Source organism: Crocuta crocuta, unplaced genomic scaffold, assembly GCF_008692635.1.
Source record: "Crocuta crocuta isolate KB4526 unplaced genomic scaffold, BGI_CrCroc_1.0 scaffold415, whole genome shotgun sequence".
NCBI lineage: Eukaryota > Metazoa > Chordata > Mammalia > Carnivora > Hyaenidae > Crocuta > Crocuta crocuta.
Genome location: NW_027531525.1, coordinates 1,972,087 through 1,994,340, shown reverse-complemented (window position 1 = coordinate 1,994,340; position 22,254 = coordinate 1,972,087). Strand labels below are relative to the sequence as shown.

The 22,254-nt window shown below is 41.5% G+C and overlaps 1 protein-coding gene across 1 annotated transcript; it reads left to right on the top strand.

Annotated features, from left to right (window-relative positions):
* The first annotated feature begins 6,537 nt into the window (after positions 1 to 6,537).
* LOC144238739 (uncharacterized) lies at positions 6,538 to 12,414 on the top strand. Its single transcript, XM_077772616.1, has 3 exons — positions 6,538 to 6,675; positions 8,298 to 11,862; positions 11,990 to 12,414. The coding sequence occupies exons 1-3, from the start codon at positions 6,538 to 6,540 to the stop codon at positions 12,412 to 12,414; spliced, it is 4,128 nt and encodes a 1,375-aa protein (XP_077628742.1).
* The last annotated feature ends 9,840 nt before the right edge of the window (positions 12,415 to 22,254 follow it).

Genomic DNA, 22,254 nt, shown 5'->3' with positions numbered 1-22,254 from the left:
TTATGCACCACCCTTTACAGAAGTGCATTGGGTGTCACAGCATCATCACATCACTGTGACTGCAGTTCCCTTGAGTTTACAGATTGAACTTCCAAGCTTCCAGTTCATACTCTGCAGATGCATACAAAATTCCCAATAAACATTTACTAACAGTATGTCTTGCCTCTTTTGTTCTCCACGACCTGACTTTTTAAGTTGTGAGGCTGGAAACTGACCCAAACATGCAGAGAAATCAGTGATGGAGCTCTGGAGAACAAAAGCATTGAAGCACCGGCCAAGCAGAGGAGCCCTCAGGAAGGCCTGAAAGAGGATGCGAAAATCAGCTTGTAAAGTGTTGACGAGTAAACGGAAAGTGAGAGAGAGGGAGCGCCATGAAGTGAGGCTACAAAGGGGCAGAAAGAATGATGGGTATAAATTAGATGACAACTCATCATCACTCCCCTTATCTCAAGCCTTCTCTTTCTCCACGATTGCTTTTCCTAGTATGCACATCACCATACACACAGTCCTCCAAGCCGGAGACCAGATTATGTCCATTCCCTTACCTCTCACCTGACTGATCTTCCTTGTTCTACCTCAGCTCCCTACGGTCAAGCATCACTACAGCAGTGAGTCAGGTCACGTCTCTCCTCTGCTCAAACCCCCTCATAATAAATAAGCCAACCATACAACATGTTAGGAGTATGTGCCAAACGGAGTGGTCAGGGCAGGCCTTGTTGTGAAGGTGACACTTGAGCAAGCACTTGAAGGAAATAAAGGAAAAAACCAGGTGGATATTCAGGGTGAAGGCACTCCTGAAGACAATCCTGAGGAAAGAGAATGCCTGCAGGTTTTGGAGACGAGCAAGGAAGCAGTTCAGCTTCAGCAGTCCCTGAGGAAAGAGGGCTGGAGGGAAGTCAGAGAGGAAAAGGGGCCTAATAAGTGCCATACTCATCACAGTCACGCTAAAGTATCCTTCCCTCTTGAAAAGAGAGAGGGACAGAGAGAGAAACCAGGAAACAGTTGATGAATGTAAGCGTGCAAAGCACTGTGCTTAGCGTAAAGGGGACCATAATTTTCTTTCTTCTGCCAAAACATGGAGGCATAAAGAACAGACTGATGGTTACCAGAGCGGAGATGGGTGAAATAGGTGATGAGGATTAAGACTGCACCTCTCAGGGGCGCCTGGGTGCCTCAGTCAGTTGAGCGTCCGACTTTGGCTCAGGTCATGATCTCACAGTTCATGGGTTCAAGCCTCGCATCGGGCTCTGTGCTGACAGCTAGCTCAGAGCCTAGAGCCTGTTTCAGATTCTGTGTCTCCCTCTCTCTCTGACCCTCCCGTGCTCATGCTCTCTCAGAAATAAATAAAACATTAAAAAAAAAAAAGAGTGCACCTCTCATGATGAGCACCAGGTGTTGTATGGAAGTGTTGAATCACTATATTGTACACCTGAAATTAATATTACACTGTATGTTCACTAGCTTGAAATTAAATAAAAATTTAAAAAGTATATCCCTCCTCTATCGGTCTGTCTCTCTGTCTGTCTCTGTCTGTCTGTCTCTCTCTCTCTTTATCTCTCTCTCTCTCTCTCTCTCTCTCTCACACACACACACACACACACACACACACACACACACACACACACACACACACAGGCAAAGGCTCTGTGTCTGACTCCCAACACCCAAGGGCTCTCTATGTATGTCTTGGCTTTTCCCTTCCCATTTCTGAAGCTTGGCTGTCCCTCCACCCCCAATATCCCGCATGCTAACAGGTGTTTTGTGTCTCCTACATATAACACTTGAGGCTCCCAAGGAGCACTTCCATCACTCCTCCATCTGCCTGCTATGATCGGCCAAGCCTGCATGCAGAAAGCCTGAGATAGCAGCAACAAGGGATGCAGGCTCTGAGTGGTCATTCCAATCAAAGCAGCAGACAGCACGTTATGGAGATGAACACACACTAGAGAAAGATCCTGACAGAATAAATAAGAGGATACAGGTAAGAACGAGCTCTGGGTTCCCAGCATCTGGAGCAGCTTTTAGAGCCTGAAGGAGAAAAGGGAAAATACCATCAGGAGAGAGAAACAGCTGAAGAGGAAGATCAATACTCAAGCAGACTGTTCCAGGGCCTGGGGCTGGAGCTAAAAGACAGACCACTGTGCCAGCCCAACTCCCTAGAGAATAGACGCTAAGCTGTAAGATTATATCAGGTTTATTTTTAATAAACTCTTGTACCTAGAAAGAAGAACACCTGTTGACCAGTTTTAATTTATAGTTAACTTTTGACTCCCCTTAACCCAAAGTCATGAGTACCAGTATCCTCTGCTTGTTATGTCCCTGGTTTTTGCATAGTCTCCTCATTCATAAACACTAAGCTATGAGGAATCACCAGGAATTGCATAGGGGGTGTGAGTGGAGAGGAAAGAAAGCGCAAGCAGAAGACTTTCTGTAGACTTTTCCTAAGACCCAGCAGATGGTGCTGTAAGAACATTGCCTTACGGACGAGGGCAGAGAAAGTGCACTGGGATGGGAAGAGAACTCCACCCACTGATCTTCACCAGTTTTATCTGTTTGTTGGCTGATTGTTGTGGGTTGTTTTCTTTTTTCTTTTCTTTTTTTTTTCTTTTTTTTAGGTCAAACACTCCATTCCTCAGGAGCTGCCCCCCAATCCCTGCCTTTTGTAAGACACAAATAGTCCTCTACTCCCTGACTATTCCTAGGAAGAAGCAGATTTGAGTTTGACTCTTGTCTTCTCCACTTAATAGCTAAGTGTCTTAAAACAAGTTACATATTTTCTCTGAGCCTCAGTTTTATCATCTGCAAAATAGAGGTAATAATACCTACGTCATGTGGTTGTTGTGAGGACTAATAAAATGATGAATGTAAGCGTGCAAAGCACTGTGCTTGGCATAAAGGGGACCACAATTTTCTTTCTTCTGCCAAAAGGAGGTACTAAAAAACCTAGAACGTGACACATACCATAAGAAATGTCTTCTCCTGAACTCTGTCATCTCCAAGGGGAAAACCATGAACCAAACTTGTGAGGAGGAATCTTCATGCCCACCCTTTTACTGTGGAGCACAGGCTCCAGTAAAATAATGACTCTCAGGGCATGTGGGTGGCTCAGTCAGTTAAGCATTTGACTTGAATTCAGATCATGATCTCACACTTTGTGGGTTCGAGCCCCACATTGGGCTCTGTGCTGACAGCTAGCTCAGAGCCTGGGGCCTGCTACGGATTCTGTATCTCCCTCTCTCTCTGACCCTCCCCTGCTCACGCTGCCTCTCTCTCTCTCTCAGAAATTTAAAAAAAAAAAACTTTTTAAGATGTTTTTAATAGTGACTCTCTGTGTGGGAAAGGATTTTTGTGATAATCTAGTCCAACTCTTACATAAGTAATGCTCAAAAGGGAGCAAAGAGGCCAAAATGCACATTCAATATGCCTCTTGTTTTCACTCACATGAACCAGGAAATAAAGCTCAACAAAACTCTGGTTGATGATGTTAGAGTATATTCAGAAAATATAGCCCTGAAAGGATTAAAACTGCTTATATAATACATGAAAATTCCATTAATGCCCCTAGCAATGAATTTAATTACATTACAAAGAGTTCATTGCATTTTTAGTCAATGTAGATGTTAAAATTTTTGCCTTACATCAAGTCAAAACATACCTCCCTTTTATTAGCACCCAAAGGTCCCCTGTTCTGGTCCCTTTCCCTACCACCACACACGCTGACATTCACAGACAGCTATGCACACTTTTCTCCCTCAATGGAACTCACGGTTCTGATGTCCCACCCCTCCCAGCCCTTCTCTTTTCTCTGAGACTCTCCTCTCCTGGGGAATCTTCCTGACAAGCAAATATAGAAGAGGGTCAGGAATGCCATATCCAGCATGTCACCAACTTTTTGTATGGGCCACAAGCTAAGAATGCTTTCTACATTTTTAAGTGGCTGAAAAAAGTTGTGACCTGTGAAATTATGAAATTTAAATCATCGACAGGTCAGCGTCAATAAATAAGTTCTACTGAAACACAGGCATGCTCATTCGTTTACATATCATCTGTGGATGCTTTCATGCTACCAGAGCATAGCTGGGTAGCTGCAAAAGACTGTCCGGCCCTCACAGCCTAAACTATATACTATCTGGCCCTTTACAGGAGAAGTTTGCCAACCCCTTGTGTAGGAGAACACTGCCACCGAGAGCATGATTCACCTGGACAGTCTCTACCAGCAACTCCTTGGCCCTCTGTGGCAACAGCTGGCTCCTGAAGGAAATTAATCTTCATTCAACAAACCCGACCTCCTCTGCACCCCCCACAGTCTTAGTCACACCTGCAGAAAGCTCACTGCTCTGATGGAGCCATGACAACGTGGCCCAAATCAGGCATCCAGAGGAAAAGCAGCCACAGAATGGGTCCTGACTCTGCAGCCCTCTGGGTAGCTCTTAGAAGAAAACAGAGAGCGTCATAATGGTTGCATTTGGAATATGTAACTTATCATTCACCAATAGTTGCTACCACTCCTCCCAAATCCTGATGATTGTATTGCACAAGTTTTAAGTCTATGTGACTTGACCCAGCCTCAGTGGCATTCGTGCTATATGCCCAGTTCAGAATGGATGAAATGCAGAGCAAGGTCGCAGGGATAAGCAGAAGCCACATGTTGATTCCCAATGCTAGGACTCAGCTTATATTTAGGTGAAATCGTGTCCTCTGAGGTAAAGATGGCAAGAGGGAGGGCAGCCCCCAATCCTGTGAAGAAGTGGAAGTTGATTGATGCAGAGCACTGTAGTCATGACCCTCAATGCTCTTTCAATTCAATTCAACAAACATTTATTTGTTAGGGACTTTGATGGGCCAAGGTATGTGCTAAGTCTCCAGGTGGCACAGGTGATATTAATGCCCATCTCCTAATCTCTCAAGGAGCTCATAGTCTAGAAGTGATATAAACACACAGACACATAAATAAGGGTGTGTGTCCGTATGTGTACGCATGCATACATGAGAAAGAATATACACCAAACAATTAACAGTAGCTATTTCTGGGATCCCTTGCTAAGGAGCATGGATTTCTTCCTAAGGTTAACAGTAGTTCAAATGAAAGCTACACTGATGCATGACCACTAAGGTCTGGTAAACGGAGTTACGTAAAGAGACAAGAAGGCCTCTGCAGTCATTACTGATTCAAAAGAAATGGTAATAATATCATGGGTAACAATATCCTGGATGAGGCTCTGGCTGGAAATCCATATAAGAAAATTTAGCTCAAAATGAGAGTTTGACTGGATGATCCTTAAGGCTCCTTTTAAACATCAGATTCCATGATTGTTGGACATTCAGTCCGTGATGTCCCTGCACACATTCCATTCACTTCAATTAAAGTCCACATAATTGGTTATCAATGCATTATGCTAGATACTTTGTTGAATACACAAAGAGGCTTTTCTGCAGTATCCAGAGACTCTGGTGGGTGGGGCTGATACTAGCTCAGATTTGGGAACTGCTAGTGCAATCTCAGGTGAACATGTAAGGAAGTAAGAAGGCAATCGCCTGGAAGGTGGAGATGGAGATGGAGGTGGAGGTGGAGGTGGAGCTGGGCTTATTTGTGAGTGAATCAGGACATCTCAGGACAGCTCCTCCCTAAGACAGACCATTATCCCCTCTATAAAAAGGCCACTATTCCCAAATAGCAGCACCCTGTAAGCTGCTCCAGTCTCCATCCTACTTGTTCCTCTGGTGAACTAGGTAAGTGAACAGGAGTACTTAGGGCCATAAATTATGAGAATCTAGTATGTGCTCTAAGGCAAAGAGGCACTGGACACCAGCTTTCTTTTTAATGTACGTTAGGGACTTTGATATAATTTTAACTTTATTGAGAAGGAAATGAAGAGATGTCTTTGGGGTCATTTCCTTAAAGATCATGGGGCTCTAATTATCCACTAGACAGGTTGCTCCTGGATTACTGAGATTTTTCTCTCTGCTATGTGATCAGCAAAGCCTGAGGGTCTGTCACTGTTTGGAGAATGAAAACAAAAGTGGGCCTGATAGCAGCTGCCCCCAGCTCTGTATCATGTAGGCCTGTGGTCGCCCACTTTGTCTACTTCCTCTACCTACAAGTATTGAGGGTTGGAGTCAGGCATGCCATGTGGATGAAGGACCTGTCCCTCCATAGTAATGGCTGGCACCTAGAGAGGAATTGAGGAAGTAGGTGAATTGGCACACCCATGATTTCTATGGCTCCAGAGCAATGTTCATAAAATTATCCTTGGTAGAAGCAGGGAGCTCAAAACAGAAAGTCATTACTCCTACAATCAGTCAGGAATGAAACTAAGAGATACAGATTATATTCCTCATTTCATCACTCTCTTGCTACATGGCTTAAACAAGTCTGTCAACTTGGATTGGTTTTTGATTTCAACAGGATAAAATTAATCATGCCCAATTAATTCTGAACAAATACTACAAATAGCTGTAACTATTTATGTATTTAAGCAAGTAAAAAGAGTAATAAAAGGTGGGTCTCTCTTCTTTTTTTTTTCCCCTTTAGAAAAGATGCCTAAACTCCTACAAGGCATTGTCACTGTCATTGATCTTTTCTACCAATATGCCACCCAGGATGGGGAGTGTGACATGTTGAATAAGGCAGAACTGAAAGAACTTCTGGAAAATGAGTTTCGACAAATTATGAAGGTAAGAACCCAGCTCAGGATTGAAAACAGCTACAATTCTCTTCTTCACCCCTTCCTACCTTTTTGTCACATCTGTCAGACTCCTACAGGACTCTCTACTTGGTAATAGAGATTAGAGTTCAATAAAGGCTTGAAATACAATCGAAAGTTGACCCACAATTGTTTCCATAACATGACCAAGGGAAGTGATCCTACTGAACAGACAAAATCCATAGATTATATAATATCCTATATATGTGAATAATTCTTATGGATCTAAAAACTAAGATAGTTTTCAGAAAAAGTAGGTGAAATGCATCTTCTTCCCTTTATTTGTCTTTCTTCAGCCCAGAACACCCTGACTGACCACTGCCCAGTTTCAAGACTCTGACACTATAAGGCCCCGAGTTCAGGAAGTTAGCACCTTACTCCTAAATCCTAAAACATGGTGACCACCATCTTAAAATGTCAGCTCTGAAAATAAATATTTGGGAGCTTAGATCTAGCTCTTAATCATCAATTCATTATATCCAACCACCTACTAAATATTTATTTGGATTCCTGTGGGTGTCTTAAATTCAGTGTGTCACATATGAAACTCATCATTTTCCCTCTAAACTTTCTCCTCTTATTTGCCCAAGGCAGAAATCTGGTTCCATCATGGCTTCTGCTCTCAGCAAGCACCTCCACCCTCCATGTAATTCATCAACAGTCTCTCAAAATAGTTCATTTTTCTCCATCACTATTGCTAGTCCTTTGGCTCAGGCCACCTTCTACTTCCAATCTCAGACAAGTGCAAATCTAATCATTTCACAGCACAATTCAAAATCTTTCAGCTTTTAAAATAAAGTCCAAAGTTGCTTCACATAACTTAAAAGGCATGATCTGATCCCTATTTGTTTCTCTTGCAATATCTCTTGACTATTGAGACTCAAAATTTAATCTGGAATTTCTTCCTCATATTAGCCATGTGTCTTCTAATCTCCAGCTCTGTTCATATCATTCTCTCTGCCTGAAAAGCTCTTGTCCCCTCTCCTTTCTTTCCTACCCCTTCATTTGGCTAAATCCAACTAATACTTCAAAAGACATCTCTTCCTCCCATTAACCTTCCCCAAACCCTCACTGGTTCCCCTCTGGTGTACTCTCAGAAACATTATTATAATACACTGTAGTTTTAAGTTTGTGTGTCTGAGCCACTAAACTTTAATTTCCATTTTGGCAGACAACAAACATTTTCACTGCTTCATCCCCTGCACCTAACTCAATGCTAAGCAGATAGCAGGTGCAAAATAAATCTTTGTTTTGAATGAGTTCATGAATTAATATCTGGGCAAATAAAGAAAATACATATATAATTATGCTAATCATTCATATTTGACCTATTGCTCACAAAATATAATTGACTTCCTTGTTCACTAACATCTTCCAGTTGCACTCTCTTCTAGCAAATTCTCACTTCATTGTTTATTACATATTCCTTTCTTTCTTTCTGCTCAGGAGAGAGCATTCCAGCCTACAGGACTAGGCTGAGCTCCTCCTAAGTAAGCCAAGTATTCACATTTCTACAGTCTTCTTTCAAATGGTTGGCTGGGTGTGTATTATCCACAGTGACACAGCTGTCCCTTGTACCTTGTTCCTATACAGAATCCAGATGATCCAGACACTGTAGATATCATCATGCAAAATCTGGATCAAGACCATGACAAGAAAGTGAATTTTACTGAGTATCTTCTGATGATATTCAAACTGGCTCAGGCTTGTAATAAAATCATTGGCAAAGATTACTGCCAAGCTTCAGGGTCAAAGCAGAGAGATCACAGTCACCAGCACCAAGAGGAACAGAATGAAACAGAAGAGGAGGACAGAAGGCAAGGTCATTCAGTGTCAAGTACAGAAGAGAATAATTCCTATTCCAGGGGTTCCAGGAGAAGCATTAAACACAGGCCTGGGTCCAGCTCCAGAAGAATGAGTCATCAAGGAGGCTTATCCAGTTCAGAGCACAGGCAAAGCCCTGGGGAAAGACGAGAGTCAAGTTCAGGCCACTTCAAGGATAGTGAGAAAAACAATCATGGCTCTCTTCAGCAAGAGAGATCTGAGAGTCATTCTTCTGGTCGGAGGCAACATAGATCCAATTCAACTGGTCAATCAGGACTTAGTAGACAACAAAAACATGGTTCTGAATCAAGAGAGTCTTCAAGCTATGAGGGATATGGGTCTGAATCAGGCCAGTCCATAAGCAATGGCAAAACTCACTCAAGCTCTTATGAATCCTCTACTCAGAGAAAACATAGCAGCAGCTCTAGTCATCAATCAGAAGGGTATGGAAGACAAAAGCATGGGTCTGGCTCAGGACAGTCTTCTAACCATAGTCACCAAGAATGTGGATCTGGACAGTCTTCTAGCTATGGACAATATGGTTCTGGCTCCAGTCATTCCTCTAGGCAAAAATACCATGAATCCAACTCAGGTGGTTATTCAGGGAGTTGTGGAAGACAAAATCAAGGGTCTTGGTCAGGCCAATCCTCTAATTATGGAAAATATGAATCTAGTTCTAATCAACCTTCTAGTCATAAATACCATGAGTCTAGCTCAAGATCCAGTTTAGGTGAGTCATCAAGCTGTGGACAACATGGATCTGGATCAGGTCAATCATCTGGCTTTGGGCAACATGGGTCTGGCTTAGGTCAATCCTCTAGTTATGGACAAAATAGTTCTACTTCAGAACAGTCATCAAGCTGTGGACACTACGGATATGGCTCAGGTGAGTCTTCTAGCCATAGGAGACAAAGGTTTGGTTCAGGAGAGTCTTCTAGCTATGAACGACACAGGTTTCGCCCAAGTCGGTCTTCTAGCCACAGCCAACATAGGTCTGGGTCAAGAGAGTCTTCTAGCTATGGACGACATAGGTCTGGCTCAAGTCGATCTTCTAACCACAGCCAACATGGATCTGGAACAAGTCAATCTTCTGGATTCAGGCAACATGGGTCAGGATTAAGTCAGTCTTCTAGCCACAGCCAACACAAATCTGGATCAGGCCAGTCACCTAGCTATGGCCAACACAGATCTGGCTCAAGTCACTCCTCTAGATATGGCCATCATGGGTCTGGATCAGGTCAATCTTCTGGCTTTGGGCAACATGAATGTAGCTCAGGAGAGTCTTCTGGCACTGAGCATGGATCTGGCTTAGGTCAGTCATCAAGCTCTGGACAGCATGAATCTGGATATGGTCAGTCCTCTAGCTATGGACAACATGCTTCCTCTTCTGGACAGTCATCAAGCTGTGGGCAACACGCATCTGGATCAGGTCAGTCTTCTGGCTTGGGGCACCATGGGTCAGGATCTTGTCAGTCTTCTAGTTATAGTCAGCATAGGTCTGGATCAGGACAGTCTTCTGGCTATGGTCAGTATAGTTCTGGCTCAAGTCAATCTTCTGGCTATGGACAATATGGTTCTGCTTCTAGACAGTCATCAAGCTGTGGGCAACATGCATCTGGATCAGGACAGTCTTCTAGCCATGGCCAACACAGATCTGGCTCAAGTCAGTCCTCTAGATATGGTCATCATGAGTCTGGATCAGGTCAATCTTCTAGCCTGGGGCACCATAGGTCTGGATCTGGTCAGTCTTCTAGCTATGGTCAGCATGGGTCTGGATCTCGTCAGTCTTTCAGCTATGGTCAGTATGGGTCTGGATCAGGTCAGTCTTCTAGCTACAGCCAACATGGGTTTGGATCAAGCCAGTCTTCTGGCTCTGGGAGACACAGGTCTGGATCAGGTCAATCTTCTAGCTTTGGTCATCATGAGTCTGGATCAGGACAGTCTTCTGGCTATGGCCAACACAGATCTGGCTCAAGTCAGACCTCTAGATATGGCCATCATGGGTCTGGATCAGGTCAGTCTTCTGGTTTGGGGCATTATGGGTCTAGCTCAGGTCAGTCTTTTGGATTTGGGCAACATGAATATAGCTCAGGAGAGTCTTCTGGCACTGAGCATGGATCTGGCTTAGGTCAGTCATCAAGCTCTGGACAGCATGAATCTGGATATGGTCAGTCCTCTAGCTATGGACAACATGCTTCCTCTTCTGGACAGTCATCAAGCTGTGGGCAACACGCATCTGGATCAGGTCAGTCTTCTGGCTTTGGGCAACATGGGTATGAATCAGGTCAATCTTCTGGCTCTCATCAACACAGGTCTGGATCAGCACAGTTTTCTGGCCATGGTCAACATGGTTCTGGCTCAAGTCAGTATTCTAGCTATGGACAACATGGTTCTACTTCTGGACAATCATCAAGCTGTGGGCAACATGCATCTGGATCAGGACAGTCTTCTGGCTATGGTCAGTATGGTTCTGGCTCAAGTCAGTCCTCTAGATATGGCCATCATGGTTCTGGATCAGGTCAGTCTTCTAGCCTGGGGCACCATAGGTCTGGATTTGGTCAGTCTTCTAGCTATGGTCAGCATGGGTCTGGATCAGGTCAATCTTCTAGCTATGGCCAACATGGGTTTGGATCAAGCCAGTCTTCTTGTTCTGGGCAACACATGTCTGGATCAGGTCAATCTTCTAGCTTTGGTCATCATGAGTCTGGATCAGGACAGTCTTCTGGCTATGGTCAGTATAGTTCTGGCTCAGGTCAATCCTCTAGCTATGGACAACATGGTTCTACTTCAGGACAGTCATCAAGCTGTGGGCAACATGCATCTGGATCAGGACAGTCTTCTAGCCATGGTCAGTATGGTTCTGGATCAAGTCAGTCCTCTAGATATGGCCATCATGGGTCTGGATCAGGTCAGTCTTCTGGCCTGGGGCACCATAGGTCTGGATCTGGTCAGTCTTCTAGCTATGGTCAGCATGAGTCTGGATCAGGTCAATCTTCTCGCTTTGGGCAACATGAATATAGCTCAGGAGAGTCTTCTGGCACTGTGCATGGATCTGGCTTAGGTCAGTCATCAAGCTCTGGACAGCATGAATCTGGATATGGTCAGTCCTCTAGCTATGGACAACATGCTTCCTCTTCTGGACAGTCATCAAGCTGTGGGCAACATGCGTCTGGATCAGGACAGTCTTCTAGCCATGGCCAACAAAGATCTGGCTCAGGTCAGTCCTCTAGATATGGTTACCATGAGTCTGCATCAGGGCAGTCATCTGGCTTTGGGCAATATGGGTCTGGATCTAGTCAATCTTCTAGCTATGGTCAGCATGGGTCTGGAATAGGTCAGTCTTCTGGCTCTGGACATTGGTCTGGATCAGGTCAATCTTCTAGCTGTAGCCGACATGGATCTAGCTCAGGTCAGTGCTCTAGTTCTGAACAATATGGGTCTGGCCCATGTCACTCATCTAGCTCTGAGCAGTGTGGTTCTAGATCTGGTCAGTGTTCTAGCTCTGAGCAATATAGGTATGGCTCATGTCACTCATCGACCTCTGGACAATGTGGTTCTGGATCTGGTCAGTGTTCTAGCTATGAACAGCAAGGGAGATGTAGGTCAAGTTCAAGTGGAGCTCATAATGAGTACAACAGACCCCAAATGGGCTCAATCCCTACTCAATCAAGAAGAAATAGCCAGGAGTGGTCAGGGTGTGGCCAAAAAGAAAGAAGTAGGAGTTATAGCCTATCAGGTAGTGGGCCTGGTGGATATGAGAGTATTCATGGACAATCAAGAACATGTACCCAACAAAGCCAAGGATGGAGCCAAGGTCCATGGGCATCTGGCTGTATCCAATCAAATTGTAATGAAGGGCAATCAAGGAGCAGCTGTAGACAAGTAGAAAGCTCCTCGAATTGTAGCTCTGGACAATTTATACCATCTTTTGGACAGTCTAGATCCAATACTACCAATACATTGTTAATTTGCAAGGAAGATAACAGACAAGGTGACTATTGTTATAAGAGAGGAGGAGATAATTGTGCAGGAGGAAGTACTGGCCCAAGTTCCCACAATTTCCATAGCAGCACGCCACTCTATGAATATATCCAAGAGCAGCGTGCCAATTCTAAGGATGAATAATAAACAGAAGTGAAATTAATTCAAGTAACCATTTAAGAAATACAAAACTGTTACAGATAAGCAATTCATTATAAAACTTCATTTAAAAGTGGGTTTCTCTGTTTCTTCTTCTAAACATGTAACTGTACTCTATTCCTTGTTACTAAGGTTCCCTCAAAGAATGTAGGGTATGTGAACAGTCTATTAAGAAATACTGAGTTGAACAAATTATGTGTGGGACTAACTTTGAAAGAATAATACAAAGTATATGAGGAGCATGGGGCTTAGTTGAGATATCATTTTGAGAGCTCATTACTCATTTCAAGATGCCAAAGCCAAACTTTCACCCCTAAAGAACAAAGTATTAGAAATGCATTACCAGTTCTGGAACCAAAGCCTCTCTTACAGCAACATGGATCATAATTTGTGGTGCTCCCCACATTGGATGATGACAGAATGGAGAAGATCCTAAAAGCTAAAGCACAGCATTGATAGTTTCTTTACCCATCAAAACCACCAAGATCCTATTCTTGGGTAAATCTTTAATCAATAAGCTAACAAGTGGCATTAAAAAGTGGTACCAAGAGCTTCTCCCTCACTGGTAAATGAAAGCTTTCTTTCTTAAAGAGCAGTCATGGATATCTTCAGGATTAAAGGATCCAAATATGGACTCTAATAACTTGGTTTCAGCAATAAAGCTCTTGCCCCCTACTCCTAAGAATTTGCTCCAGGTTAAAAAAAAAAAAGAAGAGCAATAGCATGGAAATACAATGTCTCCAACCTACTTTTGTAGTTCATTGGTCTTCTGCATAAGAAAGTATGATTTATGCCTAGATGGAAAGGAAGACTCTCTGCCGCTGCTATATAGCTCCTTGATTTGACTATATTTGTTTCAAGTATTTGTATTCAAATAACTGGATTTCATTAAAATTGACAACAAAGTATGGTGATCATATAGTGAAGTTTGTGTCATTTCTGCTTTGTTTCACTTCTTACCCACAGATGGTCAAACTAGAAACTAACTCAAATACCTATTTTCCAAGGTCCTGTCCTTCACAAACAACCCAGAATATATAAAGAACTTGAAAATTTGTTGATAAGACAAAACAACTCAATTTAAGAATGAGCAAAAGACCTGAATGGACATTTCACCAAAAAAGATGTACAAATGGCCAATAAGCACATAAAAAGATACTCAATGTTATTAGTCATCAAGGAAATGCATCTTAAAACATAATGGGGGCACCTGGGTTGCTCAGCTGGTTAAGCATCTAACTCTTGATTTCAGCTCAGGTGATGATTCACGGTTCATGAGACTGAGCCCCAAGTCAGGCTCCCTGACAGCACAGAGCCTGCTTGGGATCCTCTCTTTACTTCTCTCTCTGCCTCTCCCCTGCTCATGTTCTCTTTCTCAAAATGAATGAATGAATGAATAGTGAGATGCTACTGAACACCCATTAGAATGGCCAAAATTAAAAATACTGCCAACACCAAACATAGATATAACAAGTAGAAAAATAAAATGACACAGTCACTTTGGAAAATAGTGTGGCAATTTCTTACAAGGTTAAATATACCTGACTATATCACCCAACAATTCTGATCTTAGGTGGAATGAAAATATATGTCCACATGAAGATTTTTACATGAATGCTCATAGCTTTACTAGCAAGAGCCCAAAATTTGAAATAACCCAAATATTCACCAAATCTTTAACAAGAAACATAGGAGGAGTTAAGATGGAGGAGAAGTAAGGGGACCTTGGGTCTTTCTCATATCTCAAACACAGCTGTATTGAGGTCCGACTACTTGGAACACACAGAAAATAGATCTGTGGAGCAGCAGAAGGATCTCCACAGCTGGAGAGAGACAGCCTGGCAGATGCAAGGTGCACAGATATGAATTGGGAGAGAGAAAATGCTGGAGCTATGGAGGGGAGGGAACACTTTCTGTGGAGCGACAAAAGGGAGAGAAAAAGAGAGGGGTTGAGAAAGTGCAGCATTGAGTTAGCACAAGAGGAAAACTCTGGACCATGGAGTGGGGAGTGGGAAATACTGAGTGTCCCAGTTCCTTTTTGTAAACAGCTTCTGGAGCTCAATCCCTGAGGCTTTGGAAGTGTGCTTCTCTGGAGCGGAGCCATGGCGTGCACTCCTGGGGAGGAGGGAGCTGGCCACAGAGTGCACAGTGTGGTGTAATGATCTCCAGGATGCACAGGGAGAGAACAGTCCTCTTCCTGGAGTACTTTTGGAAGACAGTTTATTGCCTCCCCAAGGACAAAAGAACCTGTAGGTGCCAGCCAAAGGCCTTTCATCAGCAGGGCAGAGAGGCTCTACTCCAGAGGAGGGGAGTAGATCCATGCTATGCCTGTCCTTTAGGACATTGGGTTTTGAATCTCAGCTGCGCACCAAGTGCTGGGCCATTAAGATTTTAGGTTTTGAATCCCACACATGCATCAAAGAAAAAATGCAAGAGAGTTTTGGCACAGGGTGAGGTGACTTCTCCCACTAATCCTTGAGGGAGCCTGAACAGCGGGGGTTGAACAGCCTGAACATCCCCAGCTGATGACTAGAGATCAGGGTGGAGACATTTCCCTCCAATGCCAACGCAGTGGGACTTCAGAGAGCAACACTGCAGCCCCAGTGGAAATGGGACCCACTTATACCAAGCCCCGCCCCGCCATGCCTGGCAACTGCTTGTCTATTAGGGCAAGACTGACACTGAGCCAGCACAGCCACCACCCCACAGGCACCAACAGAAAACTCTTTTTTCTTTCTTTTTTTGTTCTGTTTGTTTGCTTGTTTGTTTGTTTTAACCATCTTCTTTTCATCTTTTGGAATCAGGCTCATAGTCTCTGATTTGGTCTTTGTAATTTCCTTCTATTTTTTTTTAAATCATGCTTTATTATCCTTTCCTTTTTCCTTCTCTTTTCTCCTGCTTTCCCCCACTCTTTTTCCTTGAAATTGGCCTTATAGTTTTTTGATTATCTATTTGTTTTTTTTCTGTTCCTGTACCTAATGGAATCAGACTACCCCCCCTTTCTTTTCCCAGGGTCACTTCAACAAACAATTCAAAGCACACCTACTTAAAGGTCCAAACACTTCAGCACCACAAGCAAGGAAGAGCTCTGCAGAGGACTGACCAGTGGGAAAGAGCAGCCAAAATGTAACAACACAGTGCACATAGCATATACCAGAAACACTTCCTGGAATGCTAGTCCTAGACAGTGTATGACCTCTTTCTAACATAGTAGTACTTTCAGGTGCAGGACATATAGCAAGCTTTTAAAACATGCAAAGACAAAAGAAACAAAGCCAATCGACAAGACAGAGGAATTCTCCCCAAAAGACAGGCCAAGAAGAAATCATAGCCAGGGACTTGCTCAAACAGATACATAATATATCTGAACAAGAATTTAGAACAACAAGCCTAAGACTACTAGCTGGGTTTGAAAAAAAGCATAGAAGGCACCAGAGAAACCCTAGCTGCAGAGATCAAAGACCTACAATCAGGATGAATTTTTTAAAATGCTATAACTGAAATTGAAAATAAAGGAATGAAGAACCATCTATGATGCTAATGGAGATCAAAGTCAAAAGAAAGCTGGAGTAGCCATACTTATATCAGACAAACTAGATTCTAAAACAAAGTCTGTAATAAGAGACAAAGAAGGGCATTATATCATAATTAAGGCATCTATCCATGAAGATCTAACAATTGTAAATATTTATGCCTCCAACAGGAAAACACCCAAATATATAAATTAATTACAAAGAAAATCATTGATAATAATACCATAATAGTAAAAGACTTTAATACCCCACTTAGAGCATCTAAGCAGAAGATCAATAAGGAAACAATGGCTTTGAATGACACATTGGACCAAATGGACTTAACAGATATATTCAGGAAACTTCGTCCTAAAGCAGCAGAATACACATTCTTCTTGAGTGCACATGGAACATTCTCCAGAACAGATCACATACTATGTCACAAATCAGCCCTCAACAGGTATAAAAAGACCAAGATCATACCATGCATATCTTCAGATCACAATGCTATAAAACTTGCAATCAACCACAAGAAAAAAATTTGCAAAGCTCTCAAAAACATGGAGGTTAAAGAACATCCTACTAAAGAATGAATGGATCAACCAGGAAATTAAAGAAGAAATTTAAAAAATACATGGAAGGAAATGAAAATGAAAACACGACAGTCCAAACCCTTTGGGATGCAGCAAAGGCGGTCCTAAGAGGAAAACACATGGCAATTCAGGCCCAGCTCAAGAAGCAGAAAGGTCCCAAATACACACACTAACCTTCCAACCTCAAAGAGCTACAAGAGGAGCGGCAAATAAAGCCCAAAGCATAAGAAAGGAAATTATAAAGATTAGAGCAGAAATAAATAATAAACAAACAAAAAATAAACAAAAAAAAAAAAACACAGAACAGATTGTTGAAACTAAAAGCTGGTTTTTTGAAAGAATAAACCAAATAGATAAACTCTGAGCCAAACTTCTCAAAAAGAAAAGAGATAGATAGATAAAGGCATGAATGAAAGAGATCACAACCTACACCCCAGAAATACAATTATAAGAGAATACTGAAAAATTACATGCCAACACTGGACAATGGACAAAACAGACAGACTCCAGAAGCTTACATACTACCAATGAAACAGGAAGAAATAAAAAAATTTGAATAGGCCCCTCACCAGCAAAGAAATTGATTCAGGTATCAAATCTCCCAACAAATAAGAGTCCTGGGCCAAAAGTTCTTCCCAAGGAAATTCTACCAGACATTTAAGGAAGAGTTAATACTTATCCTTCTCAAATTGTTCCAAAAAATAGAAATGGAAGGAAAGCTTCCAAACTCATTCTATGAGGCCAGCATTACCTTGGTTCCAAAACCAAAGACTCCACTAATAAGGAGAATTACAGGCCGATCTCCCTGATGAATCTGGACACAAAAATTCCCAACAAGATACTAGCAAATCGAATTCAACAGTACATTAGAAGAGTTATTCACCATGATCATGTGGGATTCATTCCTGGGCTGCAAGGCTGGTTCAATATTTACAAATCAATCAATGTGATACACCAATTAATACTAAAAGAAAGGACAAGAACCACATGATCCTCTCAATAGATGCAGAAAAAGCATTTGAAAAAATACAGCATTCTTTCTAATAAAAACAAAACCTCAAGAAAGTAGAAAGAGAAGGAACAATACCTCAACATCATAAAACCCATATATGAAAGGCCCACAGCTAATATCACCATCAATGGGGAAAAATGGAGAGCTTTCCTCCTAAAGTCAGGAATATGACAGGATGTCCACCTTCACCACTGTTGTTCAACACAGTTCAATCCCTATCAAAATAACACTAGTATTCTTTGCAGACCTAGAACACAGTACTTAAAGTGCTAGCCTCAGCAATCAAACAAAAAAAAATAAAATGCATACAAATTGGCAAGGAAGAAGTCAAACTGTCACTCTTTGCAGATGACATGACACTCTACATGGAAAACCCAAAAGGTTCCACCAAAAAACTGCTAAAACTGCTACATGAAGTTAGCAAAGTCACAGGCTATAAAATCAATGTACAGACATCTGTTGCATTTCTATACAATAATGAAGCAGCAGAAAAAGAAATCAAGGAATCAATCGAATTTACAATTCCACCAAAAACCATAAGTTACCAAAGAATAAACCCAACCAAAGAGGTAAAAGATCTTCACACTGAAAACTACGGAAAGTTTATGGAAGAAATTGGACAAGATACAAAGAAATTGAAAAACATTCCATGCTCATGGGCTGGATGATAAAATATTTTTAAAATATTGATACTACCCAAAACAACCTACACATTCAATGCAATCCCTATGAAAATAACACCAGTATTCTTTGCAGACCTAGAACAAACAACCCTAAAATCTGTATAGAAGTAGAAAAGACCCCGAATGGCCAAAGTATTGTTGAAAAAGAAAACCAAAGCTGGAGGCATCACCTTTCTGATCTTCAAAAATCATCAAGACAGTATAGTACTGGAACCAAAACAGATACATAAACCAATTAAACAGAATAGAGAATCCAGAAATAGACCCAAAAATGCATGTCCAACTAATCTTTGACAAAGGAGGAAAGTATCCAATGGAAAAAAGACAGTCTCCTCAGTAGACAGTGCTGGGAGACTGGACAGCAACATGCAGAAGAATGAAACTGGACCACTTTCTTACACCATACACAAAAATAAATTCAAAATGGATAAAAACCCTAAATGTGAAACAAGAAATCACCAAAATCCTACAGGAGAAAACAGGCAGCAACCTCTTTGACCTTGGCTGCAGCAAATCCTTACTAGACATATCTCCAGAGACAAGGGAAATAAAAGCAAAAATTTGGGACTTTATCAAGATAAAAAAAACTTCTATACAGTTAAGGAAACAATCAACAAAACTAAAAGGCAACAAACAGATTGGGAGAAGATATTTGCAAATGACATATCTGAGAAAGGGTTAGTATCCAAAATCTATAAAGAACTCATCAAACTCAACACCCAGAAAACAAATAATCCAGTAAAAAAACTGGCAGAAGACATGAATAGACGCTTTTCTAAAGAAGACATCCAGATCGCAAACAGACACATAAAAAGATGCCCAACATCAGTCTTCATCAAAGAAATACAAATCAAAGCCACAATAAGATACTACCTCATGCCCATCAGGATGGTTAAAATTAACAACTCAGGCAACAACAGATGTTGGCAAGGATGTGGAAAAAGAGGAACTCTTTTGCATGGCTGGTGGGAATGCAAACTGGTGCAGCCACTCTGGAAAACAGTGAAAGCTTCCTCTAAAAATTAAAAATAGAACTCCCCTCCAATCCAGCAATTGCACTACTGGTATTTATCCAAAGGAGACAAAAATGCTGATTCGAAGGGGCACACACACCCCAATGTTTATAGCAGCGCTATCAACAATAGCCAAATTATGGAAAGAGCCCAAATTTTCATCAACTGATGAATGGGTAAAGAAAACATGGTATTCCATATATAACGGAGTGATCAAAAAGAATGAAATCTTGCCATCTGCAACAACGTGGATGGAACTAGAGAGTATTGGGCTAAGTGAAATAAGTCAGTCAGAGAAAAACAAATATCATATGACTTCACTCATATGTGGAATTTAAGAAATAAAACAGTTGAACATAGGGGAAGGGAAGGAAAAATAAAAACGGGGAGGCAAACCATAAGAGACTCTTAAATACAGAGAACATGGGCACCTGTGTGGCTCAGTCAGGAGAGCAGTTGACTTCCGCTCAGGTCATGATCTCATAGCTCGTGAGTTCAAGCCTCACATCAGGCTCTGTGCTGACAGCTCAGAGCCTGGAACCTGCTTCAGATTCTGTCTGTATGTCTCTCTCTCCACCCCTCAAATATAAATAGATATAAATAATTTTTTTAAGAAATACAGAGAACAGACTGAGGGTTGCTGGAGGGGATGTAGTCGGGGGGGGGGGGGCTAGGTGGGTGAGGGGCATTGAGAAGGGCACATGTTGGGATGAGCACCAGGTTCTATTCCTGAAACCAGCACTGTACTGTATGTTGACTAACTTGAATTTTTAAAAAATAAATTTAAAACAAGTCAAGTACTTTATAGATAATTAAGTAATCCAATATTCTGCTATTCCTGCATTGCACTAAATAAGATCACTTAACAAAAATGCTTTTTAAAGATAATCTAGCTTTGCTCATGCATTCTTATCCTGAATAAAGAGTAGACACAAGTTTAAAATATATATATATGACACAAAGAAAAACTCATGAATTTTACTAAAATTAAATTCTAAATGTCTGTAAAGCAAGAGACATTCTCAAAACATACAAAAGACAAGACACAGACTAGGATAAAACTTTTGCAATGCCTATAGACAAGTGACTAATAGCCAGATTGTAAATATCAAATTAGGGAAAAAAGCGGCAGAACTCATAAAAAGAATATTCTCCAAAAGAGAAATCTGAATGGCCAAGTGCCATTTTTAAAATGATGCTCAGGGGAACAGAAAAGACAAAACATAACGAAATACCATTTCATAACCATCAGATTAGAAAACACCTAAGCTCTGACAATATCTAGCATCGGGGATAACATGAAACAAAAAGGTCTAAACTGGTAACCTCTTAGGAAGCAAGCAGGCAACCACACAAGGGTCACTAAAATGCTGCAAACAACTTATAAGTTCAACAGAACAAAACAGAAATATCTACATACTAGAATGCTCTACAGCAGTTAAAATTGATGGTATATATATATATATATATATGGAGAGAGCAGAATACACACCCCCTAATATGCCACGTTGGCACTTTGGTTAATTGGGGCTGTAGGCAATCAAGCCCTGGCAGACTCAGGAAGAGATTTTTTGTACTTCTCCCTTAACTGACTGAAAGAATTTAGATAGGAGCCTGTCCCAGGAGGCAGCTACTACCAGAGACAACTTCTTATACCAGAAAAACTTGACCTCCATGCCATGATATTTGCTCTTCTCATCTTCCTGTGAATTGTCTTCCTCCCTGCAGAAGTCCCAGACCCATGTCTCCTTAGCTCAGGATGATGTATAAGCCTCAACTGCCTGACTGCTTTTGAGTCTCATATTTTTACGGGGCTCCCGTACATATGAAATTAAAAATTTTCCCCCTTACTTTGTCTTCTGTCAATTTAATTAGTAGGGCAGCCCAAGAATCTAGAGGGGAAAAAGGGAAACATTTGCTGCCTCTACTTGATATATGTATCAACATGGACAAGTCCACACAATAGGCTATTGAGTGAAATAGTTGTAAAACATATGTGTATTGTATACCATTTACTTAGCTTTACAACATATATAATAATCCCATATATTTTTTGTAGTTAGTACATAACTGGTAAATATAAAAATCCTTTTGGATTTTTGTTAAACCCCAAATTTAGGATGGTGGTTACCTCTGGAGACAGGGGTGACAGGTATTGAGGAAGGCACTCATGATGAGCACTGGGTGTTATATGTAAGTGATGAATCATTGAATTCTATTCCTGAAATCAATACTATACTGTATGATAACTAATTAGAATTTAAATAGAAATTTGAGAACAATCTGAAGGTTGACGAAGGTGGGAAAGAAGGGAAAGTAGGTGATGGGCATTGAGGAGGGCCTTTGTTGGGATAAGCACTGGGCGTTGTTTGTAAGCCAATGTGACAATAAATTATATTATATTAAATAAATAAATAGAAAGAAAAAGAAAAAAGAAAAAAGAAATAAAACCACTTTCAACTTAAAAAACTTAACTGCTTTTCTTGTTTTTTAATTTTTTTTAATGTTTTGTTTTTTTCTGAGAGAGAGAACATGAGCAGGAGAGGGTCAGAGAGAGAGGGTGACACAGAATCTGAAACAGGCTCCAGGCTCTGAGTTAGCTGTCAGCACAGAGCCCAACGCAGGACTCGAACCCATGGACTGTGAGATCATGACCTGAACCGAAGTCAGATGCTTAACCAACTGAGCCACCCAGGTGCCTCACTTCTCTGCTTTTCAATTTAAAAAAAAAAAAAGAAGAGTAAACAAGGCCAAAAGTTTTCTTAAGCAAGAT